Source organism: Spermophilus citellus (genome assembly GCF_964194105.1).
Source record: "Spermophilus citellus genome assembly, chromosome: 9".
Classification (NCBI taxonomy): Eukaryota; Metazoa; Chordata; class Mammalia; order Rodentia; family Sciuridae; genus Spermophilus; species Spermophilus citellus.
Window position 1 is genome coordinate 91,719,252 of NC_138191.1, and position 12,945 is coordinate 91,732,196.

At 36.0% G+C, this 12,945-nt stretch overlaps 1 protein-coding gene across 1 annotated transcript in view; it reads right to left on the bottom strand.

Moving 5' to 3' along the window:
* Positions 1-8,171, bottom strand: part of HOOK1 (hook microtubule tethering protein 1) — a 55,245-nt gene extending 47,074 nt beyond the window's left edge. The window contains exons 1-2 of the mRNA XM_081307845.1: positions 7,968-8,171; positions 2,907-2,992 (exon numbers count right to left, since the gene is read on the bottom strand). Coding sequence (XP_081163971.1) covers positions 2,907-2,992; positions 7,968-8,030 — 149 coding nt within the window. The 5' untranslated portion in view covers positions 8,031-8,171. The remainder of the gene's footprint in view (positions 1-2,906; positions 2,993-7,967) is intronic.
* Between the last annotated feature and the right edge of the window lie 4,774 nt (positions 8,172-12,945).

The window sequence follows — 12,945 nt, forward strand, 5'->3', positions numbered from 1 at the left end:
TATGTTTAAGCTCTAACCTCTGGTGTCTGTGAACATGACCTTATATGAAAATAGCATCTTCAAAGGTGTAATCAAGCTAATTGAAATCATGATGAATTTGGATGGGTCCCAAACCAATATGACTGTTGCTCTTATGAGAGAAGAGACACAAATGCAGGCATGGTGGGAAGATGGCTACGTGAAGACAGAGCAGAGGTTGAAGTTATGCTGTCACCATCCAAGGAATGCCTGAGACTACCAGAAGCTGGACTGGAAGGAAAGATCTACTAGAGGCTTTTCAGGGAGCATGGCCCAGCTAATACTTTTAGTCCTTTAAGGTTCTAGAACTATGCAAGAATTAATTTTGGTTGTTGTTGTTTGGCTTTTTTTTTTTTATTTTGGTTGTTTTAATACACCACGTCTGTGGTACTTTGTTATGGCAGCCGTAAAAAACTAATACCACTGTAGTTACAGTTTTTCTTCACATGTTTTTTAAATAACAGAAGCTTCGACAGGCATTTTTAAAAGATAGATACTTACTATATATTCAAACTCAGGATAATAATTAAGAAACTGAAGAACCCTAGTAACAACTCCCTGACTCCCCATATCTAAGTCTTCATAGCCTGAACACCACTTTTCAAGAGTTTATTATTTAGAAGCATATCTAGATATAATAATATCTATATATAATAATATCTATCTAATATGCCTAAAGGCTCACCATAAATAATTATCTATAATTTTGCTACCTCTTTAAAAAGCAGAATTTCTCTTCTCACTTTCAGTAACAACCTTTATTGTGACTTGATGAGTCACCAATAACATTTGTTACAAATTGTAAAATATAAAGTACTTTGCAATGTTCAAAGAAATATTATAAAATTAGCCCTCTGAACAGGGATATTGATACTGTGATCCAACCAAGGGAAGATGTATGCTTTAAGTCTCACTACTCAGCATTCAGGCTTCTGAAAAGCTCCAAAATGGAAAGGGGTATAAAATATCCCCTGAATGATAAGGCTTAGACATGTAACATATAAAAACAGGTAAAAAAAAAAAAAAGCAAAAACAAACAAACAAACAACATCAACAAAAAGAGAGATTTAGGCCTAAGTGTATTTTATTGGTCATTTGTAAATGAATAAAGAAAGTTTTATGGTTGGTTGACTTATTCTTCTTGCAGAAAGCTATTAGAAGACAGTAAGAGATAAAAGAGAACAAGAAAAAGCAGACAGCATATTGGCAGTAACAGCAGAACCCAACAGGTTGTAGGGAAAAAAAAATGAATTGTTGACAAAAGATACAGTTTAGATTTTATTTACCTGATGCAATGCTAAAGAGGACGGGAGGTCAAAGAGGCATATACATCAAATCATGGTTAAAAAAAAAATAGGTCTCTTTTATTATTTCATGACATAAATCTAATAGAGCTATCAAAAGCTTCCAATAATACAGAAATGACATCTTTGGGGGCTAGGGTTGTAGCTCAGTGGTTGAGCGCTTGCCTCCCATGTGTGAGGCACTGGGTTTGATCCTCAGCACCACATAAAAATAAATAAATGAAACAAAGATAATGTGTCCATCTACAACTAACGAAAGAAAGAAAGAAAGAAAGAAAGAAAGAAAGAAAGAAAGAAAGAAATGACATCTTTGGATGGCACTGTGGAAATAAGTAAACACTAGTCTTACGTTCATACCAACCACAATATATCACACAAAGAGCAATCAAGGTGTATATTCTAACAACAAAAAACAATGATGATTTTCCAAAATCATCAAGAAAGGACCATGTTGAGATTGTTGACTCTGACCAGTTAAATAATTTTAAAATCAATCAGGATATAAATAAAATATTTAAGAAATATTTTGCAGGAGAGGTAAGACATATTTTATAATGACTGCTACTCTCTTTCCATTGCCCAAAACGTTAAGTATTTATGTTTCAAAATGTTTATTTTGGGTTAACTCTAAAATCTGTATGTTCACATAAGATTATTCTGAAGATTCCAAATAACTAGGATTTTAATATCATTTAAGTTTTTTTTTCTGAGAAAGGCAGAGTTTTTGCAAACCCATTAATGTGAATTACAGCAAACCTTTATAAGATGGTAGTAATGATTAAATAAACAATAACTGACAATAAAACAATACAGAAGAGATAGAATTCTGGTCTCAAAGTAAGCTGATATAAAGTCATCATGTTCATCAATTAATAAATTATGAGTATAGAATTGATCCTATCTGTCCTAGTAAGAGTTCAAAGTATACACTGAACCCTTATGTTTGGCAAATATTAGGAAATTTTGATATAATTATATAAGTGGATCTAGTTCACACAGAATCACTTTATTAGTTGAGGATGCCCAAAATCTGTGACTTCAGATTTCACTCATACATTATTTTACTATTGAAATAAAAATAAAAACTCAGAAATAAATAAAAATATTAATAAAAACTCATTGCTCATAGATTTTTAAATTTAATATTTTTAAATACAGTATTTTATGTTTCAGTAATCTCTATGATAACAATTTCCATAAACTGAAACTTTAAAATGTTAATATCACAAGTTTAAGGAATATCATAAGCAAATATATCATTAGTCTTTTTCTTTTATAGTTATTATTAATTTGCAAACAAGTCCAGAACAAGTTTAAAATAAGATCTCTTGAATAAAGAATGTTAATCGTTTATTTAGTTAAGATGTATCTCCATGAACAAGCAAGAAGTAAACTGTTCAAACTGTTAAACTTTTCAAACCTGGCAAACTGTTCTCTGGTTTTAAGGATTCCTTGGTACCATAGGTCTGAATACATCATCAAACAGGATAAAATTTCAATAACCTTTAGAATAAGTCTAGGTGTTTGCTCTTCCTTAGTATTGGGTTTCCAATTCTTTTCAGGCAAAGTTTGATCACTACTCACATTTGATGAAGAACTTGTGCCATGGCAACTCCATTAGTCAGCTGTTTAACATCTTGACAAGGCGAGGCAGTCTTGAATGTCTGCAGCTAAAATGACATAAAGCAAATGACATTACCGCTTCATTATCCCTATAGAATAGTGTTATAGAATAAACAGAAAACAGCTAAACATTGTCTTTTTTATTTAAAAACAGACCCTGCCAATCAAATGAAGCTATATTAATAGATTTCTATGGGTATATAATATTTTTATAAATATAAACACTTAACATTTCATAAAACCATGCCTAATATAGTAAAGGATGCATTCATGCCATGTGTAAGTAATTCAGAGCTTCTGAATAATACAAAGCCAGTTGTACAACTCTAGTCTTTAATCTATTTTCAGGAGAATATCAGAAAAAGAACTTTTAAGATAACACAACACTCATGAGTTAAAAACTTTACTCATATCATTTAATAGGAAAACACAGGCTAGAAATGTCAAGCCTAAAACTATTTACAGTTTATTCATAAACTCTGAAATAAAATAGGAATTCTTCTTATTATCAATAATTAGCATTATAGCATGAGGGATCAAGGGCCCATCCACCATGACAAGTTTTTCCATCCAATTTGGTTTTAGATATGACTAATTTTTCAAATGTATTAACTTTTCTGTGTACTAAACATTAATACACATATTAAAAAGAGAAGTAGAATGATGACATTTTTTCACAAAAGCAAATACAAGATAGAAAAATATTCAGAAAGCAATTTATAACAAAGCTAAGATGGATAATATGCTTTCTAGAAATCTAATCATATTATGAAACTTTTCTCCACACACATTCATCTCCTTCACTATTCACTTGTAATTTCCTAAGTTTACCAATTTAACTACTATAAACCAACAGAATTCTCTCCCACCATAATTCACCAAAAGAGGCTCTATGTATTCTGAGGTTCTACAAGTCTGTCTCTATTAATGACACAAGCAGATAAAAGACAGCCACATTTACTTTCGAAGTACACAGACACTTTACTGAGTTTCTACTCTATATGAGATACTGTGGTACAGGATGGGGTTACAAAAGAAAACCACCGTTTTCTACACTTAAAGTAGTTTCAGTCAAGAATTAAGGTGAGAAGGAAAAGATGGAAATCATTTTCAGATAATGTTTCATGATTTCAGTATACACAAAATGTTTTGAAATAAAACAAAAGTAAACTAATCTAATTTGGGTCTGCATTTAGAAAAGACTTCTTAGAGAAGATTCATAATGGAAGGACATGAGGACTGAATACAATATTTTCTAAGTAAAGAAAGGGCTTCAGGAAGGAGCTTTAGGACGTAGGAATATATTAAAACTATAGATACATGAGAAGCAATGGTATTTTTAGGGAACATGTATTTGTAGTACAAAGGAGGACAGAAATGGGCAACAATCAAAGGGTTAAAGAAACAGCAGAAGTCAGGATGCAAGAGGGGTCATGATAAGAAACTTGGGACTTATTTTATTCTTAGTTGCATCATCTAACAGTTTCTCTCACAAGAGGATTGGTAAAATTAAATGAAATAGCAAACATACTTAGATATTGGCTAGCACAAATAATAAGCTAAAAGCTGTTAGGGCACTTAGGTATGAGTTAGGGTTTCTTAAAGTGTGGGGGTCTAGGACAAATATTTATCAGAATCTATAGACATATTAAATCAGATGATTCCTAAGTGATTCTTATGCATGTCAATTTTTGAAAACATTCTCTGGTTGATGAAAAATAATTGAGAGTACTAAGGAAGACAGTGCCATCTTTTATATATTTTGGAGAACTATCATAGTAACTCAAAGCAGCTTTATTCTCTGGTCAAGGAGATCAGTTCCTGCAACGGTCCTGTTAATAAAATGGAGAGCAATGCATAAAGAAATAAGTGTAATGTTGACTTAGAGAAAGAGGGAACAGGATGAACACATGAAATATCTGCTACATAAAATCAGAAAAATTTTGCAACAGAGTTATCTATCATGAGTATAACCCACAGGACTTAAGGCATCTTTAAAAGGAAAATAAACCATTTCCTACTTACACACTAGCTTTTAATTGTAAATTAAAACTCAAATCGTTAACTTTTTACAAAATATACATGATTCATGATTTTAAAAGGACAATTTCAGAGGCACAGAATATTAGCCAAAATATTAAAGAGATATGTAAATGAAATATATATGCTAAGGAGTTGCCTCCTTGCCCTCTATGTTAGATTAAGATCAGTTTCTCTGCCTTATTGCCATGAACACTGGGGTATCTCCTGGAAGTTCTGAAAATAGCTGCAAAGTAAGTAAATAACAGAGAATATAATTTCATTTGGCTAAATTGAAAGACTTTATAATGAAGAACAGTGAATGAATTTAAAAGTGCAGTGGGTAGAGTAAGGCCAAAGCAGAGGGACAAAAGAGAATGCATCCTTTTTCACAGGACTCTTCACAGGGTTAAAGAAGCAAAAGTCTCTTTAGTAAGTGACCCAAAAAGGACAGAGTAGGCTTCCACAGGTGTCCATCATAAAATACAGCATTCTAGCAAATAACTACCTTGCTTTCTTTGACATTTCCAAATAAAGCAAATAATAAGAAATGTGAAAATAATATGAATTATTGTTCCTGAGCTGCTTTAATATAAACATCACAGAAACTGAGTTTTCACAACTTACAGCCAAGAAAAGCTCAATCTTAAATCAACTTTGTCTTCATACTTTCCTCCTTTAAGTACTCATTTCAGCAAGATTGATTAGTAATCTACTTATTTTGCACACTTTTTTCCCCCTTCATCTGCTTGACAAAATGTACAAGAACCAAGAGAATCATTTGAAACATGTGGTCCAATGCCCTACTATTACTGGTGAAAGTAAAGCCCAAATACAAGAAATAAATTTCCAACATCACAGAAATAATGTTTTGAAATAAAACAAAAGTAAACTAATATAATTAGTTTACTAATTAGCAAAATCAAAGTCAACTTCGTGCAAATACTTCTTCAAACTCACACATTTCTTCCATTATGCAAATAACGCCCACATTTATTCTTTATCCCTGAATTTTCTGCTAAGGAGCAGTACATTTCTAAGAAATATTTCAAGAAGAGTTCCAAATCATAAAATACAACCCTTCAAAAATTATCAAAAGAGGCACTCCTTTGCCTAACCAACTTTTCTTGATGATTTCTCTGATTCTATTAACATTAGCTCCACTGCTCTCGTATTAAAAGAATGGTTACTCCCAAAGTTCTTCTCACTGTCATGATATGGTCCTATCATATGGTGTTTTTTTTTCTTTTACTATATATATTCCAATACTTCTCCTTAACACATACCATTACTTATTAGCACATTAGGAGGCCAGGGATATCCTGACAAATGTGAATCTTCTTTTAACTCCTTCAATTTATAGCCAAATGAGACATTACTGTTAGATGGCACTCTGTCATCTACAATTTCTTGTTTGCTTTATAATATTTTTTTCAAATTTTAAAGAATTTTGCCTTCCATTGTAATTACACACAGCTTTGCCTACTGATCCAATTAAAAATGATATATGCCTTCCTCATAGCTTTATACTAAGTAGGAAGTCAATAAATTAAAAGAATACATACAGTCACATAACAAAATATCACAATACAGTTCAAGAAAATCTTGTAGTTCACCACCTCACATTGAAGTCGATGACATCATAAAGACAAAGATTACTATTTCAGTCAGATGATGTTTAGAGCACAATGGAACAGATTAGGAAACACCCTTTAATTAGCCACTTGTTTTAATAAAATATATCATCAAAAGTAATGTTGCCTTACTTCATGACAGTCTTAAATATAGCATCCAAATCTCCTATTTTAAATGAAAATACAGATTAACCATTAGCAAACTGCTTTTAATTCAGAAACCTGAGATATTTGCATTCTACTTAAAGTAAAACTTATTTACTTCCAGCATGCAATTGCTTTAAATTATAGTTATTTCCAATAGACTTCATACACTTCCAGAAATCTTTCAGATTAAGATGAGTTTCTCTGCCTTTCAGATTTCTCAATTCTTTGGGATTACATGCATTAAAAGATGGCTAAGGAATCTCATCAACAGATTAAGGCCTCCTGGTCCAGTCTGTTTACATACCATTCTGCACACATTCCCTGGCACACAACTGAACAACTGGTTTGGGGGTGAGCATCATCATCACCTTGTCAGCCATCAAGCACCATCCTTGCTGAAAATGGGCTAAGAACTCTACCACGATATCAGTTCTCTGATGATATCTAAGCAGCTCCAAGTGATAAGATAATTTGTTCACTGGAATATTGTAAAATCTGGAAATAAATCCTACTTCTCGAAAGCCAGCACAACTGAACATAAATCGTAAATACGGATAAATTACACACGGAAATGACAAATCCTTTCCTTTAAAGAAAATGCTATTTGGACAGGGAGAGGGCCCAGTGAGAAAAAGCAAGGGGAAAGGAGCTCCCTCTCCCAATACAGCTCTTTCTTCACACTGGAAATAACTAGGAAATATCTTTTAAGCGGCTTCTAGAAAATCTAACGCCCTAGAGCCCTAAAGCAGCACCAATCCAGGAGCTAAAACAGCTAGCCACCTGCGTCTAACCAGAACAAGGTGGTTGGGGTGGAGGTTGGGTTTTGGAGGTCTTCACTCCCAAGCAATGCAAAGGTCCCCAAAGGAAGGCTACCAATCAGAGGGGACAGGAGAGTAGGTTAGCCAGAAAGTTCAGGGCTTGGGGTGTGGGTCAGGCAGGGAGGAAAACCCAGAGGGAAGAGGTAAGGCAAGGCTCCTGTCAAAGCTGCCAGGGCCACCATCCAGATCGTACCCTCTGGCCAGACCCTCAGAGCTTCCTTTACCCACATCGCTGGACACAAACACACGCACCCACACACCTGCCCTGCGCCTCAGGTGGCACTCTCGAGGTCAAGGGCGACAAGCAGTGCGGAAAGCTGGGCACCTGGCCACGAGCTGATGGCCCGCGCTCCTCCACAGCTCACCTGCGGAGAGCCAGGCCCCTCGGCCCCCCTCACACTCACCCAGATAATGAGGCTGTCGCAGAGCGGCAGCTCGTGATGCGGCAGCGGCTGCGCCTCCTCCATGGCCGGGACGAAGTCGACTACGCCTCTGACTACGATACCTCCCTCCTCCCGGGCTCCTCCCGGAGCCGGCGTCGACGACCTGCTCGCCGGCCAGGAAAGCTTGGTAGCCAGGCCCCGCGCCGCTCACGCGCGAAACCTCACGCTGCCGACGTCGCCGGCGTGACCCCCTCCCCACCGCCCCCGCCAGGCTCCCGCGTTCGCCCCTTCCCCCGTGGAGGTCCGCGCCGCGCGACTCGACACCTCAGCCCCGCCCCCCGCCCCGCCCCCTCACCCTCCTTCCTGCCCCCTTCAGCACACCTCTCCTGGCCGCACTGAGTGACCTGGGCTCACACCAGTCACAAAGAAAGCAGGTACTAGGGCGGGGCGGGCAGAGTGGGCGGGGCGGGAAGAGCGGGAATAGGTTGAGCAGGAAGGGATGCTGATTGGACGTGCCCTCGTGGGCTCCGACCAATCAATGTGAGACAAGCCTGCGCCTCCAGAAGGGAGCGGGAGTGGGTAGGAAGAGGTTTGTGACCTGGCAGGTGCAGTGAGGGCGGTGCTGGAGGTTGTTCTTAGGGACGGAGAGCGCGCTTGCGCGGCGGGGATTGGCGCTATTGAAGCTTCTCACAGCTCCAAGAGGCAAAAGGCCGGATGGACAGCGGGGTTGTCGGGAGTGGGCCCTAGCAGGGCTCAATCATCTTCCGGCCTCCTTCCTCTAGGTAGCTTATCTCTTGGCTACACCTATGGAGATTCACACTGCTTCCACAGTGTCTTCAGAAATAGATCTTACCCATGAATAACCCTCTCCCCCCGCACTCCTCCAGGAAAGATAGGCTGATTTTACCCTAGGAGCGCATTGGAAAGGGACGTTTTAATGCGAAGACGTGGCAAAGAGATGTGTTTCCTAAGCAAAAGAAAATATCTTAATGCTGCGTAAATCAGAGTTCTCACTATCACAGATCATGTGTAGTTTCATTCTAAATGGGACAAAAGGGGAGACCATTTTGAGGCAGCAAAATGAAAAATCAATTTTTTTTCGAAAAACGTGTCAGATATCTATGTACCCATTTTCCTTTGGCGATTAAACTTTTTTCTGAGAATGTTGGGGGTGGGTAGTGGCAAATTTGAAGCTCTCCAAGGTACTGATAGATGGCTTAGGTTTTTGAAAGGAGCTCAAATATTCTTAGTCTTGTTGTTTGTTCTCATCACTTCACTCATTCATAAATTCATCAATTCAAGTTCTGCGTTAAAAAGCAGCTGGCTTATTTAAATTGCAGCGATTTTATATATAGGCATCGAAAGTTTAAAACTGATAGATGACTGCAATTAAAAGCCCCTAAAAGTAAATCAGGCTCATTCTAAAATTACCATTCATGCATTTGCTGTTGATTTCCTTAACATTATCTCAGAACTTTTTTGATGTGTTTGGAATCACTTTATATTCTGAACATTGAGAACATTGGTATTAGGACAATGTCAACTGCAAAATATAGGAATTGAATGCATGGTATAAATTGTGACCCTTTTCCACAATGGTTCCTATGGACCCCAACTTCCACATTCTTAAAAATCATTGTAATTAAAATGTAAACATAGAAAAACTGTGCTCTATATGTGTAATATGAATTGTAATGCATTCCACTGTCATATATAAATAAATTTTTTTTAAATGTAAACATATATTATAAAGGTAATGTATGTTGCAAATTGTAAACTTTGCAAGTATGAGTTACTTGCATATGCATACTTATATTTAGAAGAAACCATATATATATATATATATATATATATATATATTTAGAAGCATATAAGAATATTTATAACATACCCACATATGATTGAAATATTCAAAAAAGTTAATGAGAATTACTGAGAAGGGGCAATTTAGTAATCGTTCTAAATGTATTATATAAATAGAGTAAATACTTAGGGGAAGATGCCCAATTCTCTTCATGATATTATATTTGTTGAAAAATATACAATGACAATCAGTGAATTCATTATAAAACAGAGAAATACACATATTTCAAACAAATATTTAAAAGTTAGAAAAAAACAAACCACTGAAAAGAAACGATAAAAAAAGAATGTTGAGAAGCATTAAGTACACTTTCACACACAACTGTAACTAGAATTTTAAGAAAAAAAATTAAATATTTATGAAGAAACTTTAAAGCCATAATTCATATTTGGTCATAAATTCCATTGAAATCAGAAATGGAATCAAAGGCTTGGAACAATAATATAAATTGTAAGTCTATTGGTATTGGTCAGTACACATTGATAAATAGGAAAGGTTAATAATATTATAGATTAATATCTAAGAAAATAATGCTTTAGATAATTTTTTATTACTCAGGAAAGTTGTCACAATATTAAATAAAACTTTAAGAAGTCATGTGACTTCAACATTATATATACTACAAATTTAATTATGTACCCACCAAGAAGACAAAGGAATATTCATCATACTACTGTGTTATATTTATATATGAATGTGATTATTTCCATAATCTTTAAAAACAATTTAGATGTTGATGTTTATTCATTTATTTATATGCAGTGTTAAGAATCAAACGCAGTGTCTCACAGAAGTGCTCCACCACGGAGCCACAATCCCAGCCCCTCCATAATCTTTTATATATATATTTTGTAATTAGCTTCTATTAATTTAGTGTAAAGGGAAAAGATATCAGAAGAAATGCCAAATAGAATATGAGTTATCATTTCTATTGTGGTTTAGAAGTGAATTATCCCCCAAAAGTTCATGTGTGAGACAATGCAAGTATTTTCATAGGTAAAACGATTAGTTATGAGAGCTGTAACCTAATCAGTGGATTAATCCACTGGTATGGATTAACTATAGGCAGGTAGGGTATGACTGAAAGAGGCGGGTCACTGGGGGCATGCCTTTGGAATTTATATTTTGTGCTGGGTGAGTGGAATTACTGCTCCCTTGTTGCCATGTCCTAAGCTGCATTCTTCTGCCACATCCTTCTGTCATGATGTTCTGCCTTACCTCAAGTCCAGAGCTATGGATTTGGCTGACCATGGACTGAACCTCTGAAATTATAAACCCAAATAATCTTTTCCTCCTCTAAATGTTCTTGTCAGGTCTTTTGGTCACAGCCACGAAACAGCTAAAAAAAACAAAAATCAACTATTAAATTGGCATTTGTTTTTAAAAGTTAGCATTCATGTTTTAGGAATGAAACTTATTTTGAAACACTAGTTGTGAGATTATAAACTGGCACAACTTTCTTTTTATCTTTTATTTTATAAACTTTATAGTTATGCTTAGTAGTTGGGTTCATCCCACCCAACAAACTCATATACATGGAAATTGATTTCAGTTCATGATCTCTCACCACATATCTTCCCTACCCTTTACCATTTCTCCTCTACTACTCTGCTAGACTTTCTTTCCCTCACCCATTAATTTCTATTTGTTTGGTTCTTTTTGTTATCCTATACTTCCCTCACCATTTCCTTTATTTTACTCTGACAGCTACTCCTTCACAGTTCCCCCAAACAAAAGTCCCCCAAATATTGAAGGAAAAAAACACATTTAAGTCTTGGTACCACTTATAGCCTGAGTGATCTTAGGAAAGTAATTTAATTTTATTAAGCCTCAGTTTAAGTCTCTGTAAACTAGAATAATACTAGTATATTTCTGTGTTGCTTAGAGATTTTTTGTGGTAAGTGGGAGAAACCAAACTGCATAATAATTTTTAAAAACAGTGTTATTGGAAGAATTCATTCACAAGTTCAGAGGAAGAGCTAAAGAACCCTACATGGAAAAGGGCAGGTCCCAGAGCAGCTAATTGGATCTTAATAGCAAAAACAAGGGAATCTTTTCAGGATACCACCATATGGATGAGAATGATAAAGTACTTGCTCGATCTTTCTGACTCATTTCTGATTCAGATTTCACAGTGAGCATCTGATAGGCCTATTTTGGGATATGTGTCCAACCATTTGCCAGAAAATGATAGAGCACCACTGGCTGCTCGACCAAGACTGCAGACTCAAGATGAAATCATGGGAGCATTGTCAGTGGAGGAGGAATAGATGCCTGCAAACAAAAACTAAAACAGTTCTCTTCACATGGCCCTGAAAGTTTATATGAGGATCCAATGCATGTAAAATGTTTAGTGCAAATTCAAATTCAATGGATCTGAGCTGTTGCTCAATACATTTTAGCTTTAACATATATGTATTTGTGTCTTGGTGTGTGTGTGTGTGTGTGTGTGTGTGTGTGTGTGTGTGTGTTTGCACTCACCAAAAAAATTATAAGGTATTGGTAAGATTATTTAAAATAATCATTTGCTTAATTTTCCAAGTTTGCCACCAATATGGACACATCTTACCTTTTTAATTAAAAGAAAAACAAACTCTTTTAAAGAGAGGGAGGGAGGGTGGTGGTGGGGGGGGAGAGAGAGTGAGAGAGAGAGAGAGAGAGAGAGAGAGAGAGAAAGAGAGAAATAGATATGACCAGGATGAAATTTTAGGCTCTGAGTTGGTCTGAAATAGATAAATGGTAAAGGAGAGAATCCCTGATTTGGTACTTTAAATACAACTGTAGTAGGCTCTACTTGTAATAAAGAAATCCATGCCTTGCACATACAGGTGATGGAATAACAAAGATAAATCCTAAGACTTTTCCTGCTGATTTTTAGATACATGGAATGGCTGAGAGTGCACCAGCTAGATGAGTCTGCCTTGAACAGGCATGGACCTAGACACACAGATTATGTCACCACATGAACAGGGTGATCATATCATCAGCAAAAAATACAGCAAAGTGTTCATTGAAAGCAGATTATTGTGTATCTACACAGAGGCTCCTGACTGCTTCTCCTTCCATGGTTCTACAAATAGAAGTACTCTAATGGTTGAAGGAAGGACTAAAAGAAGGAAGGGAAAAACAAGATAA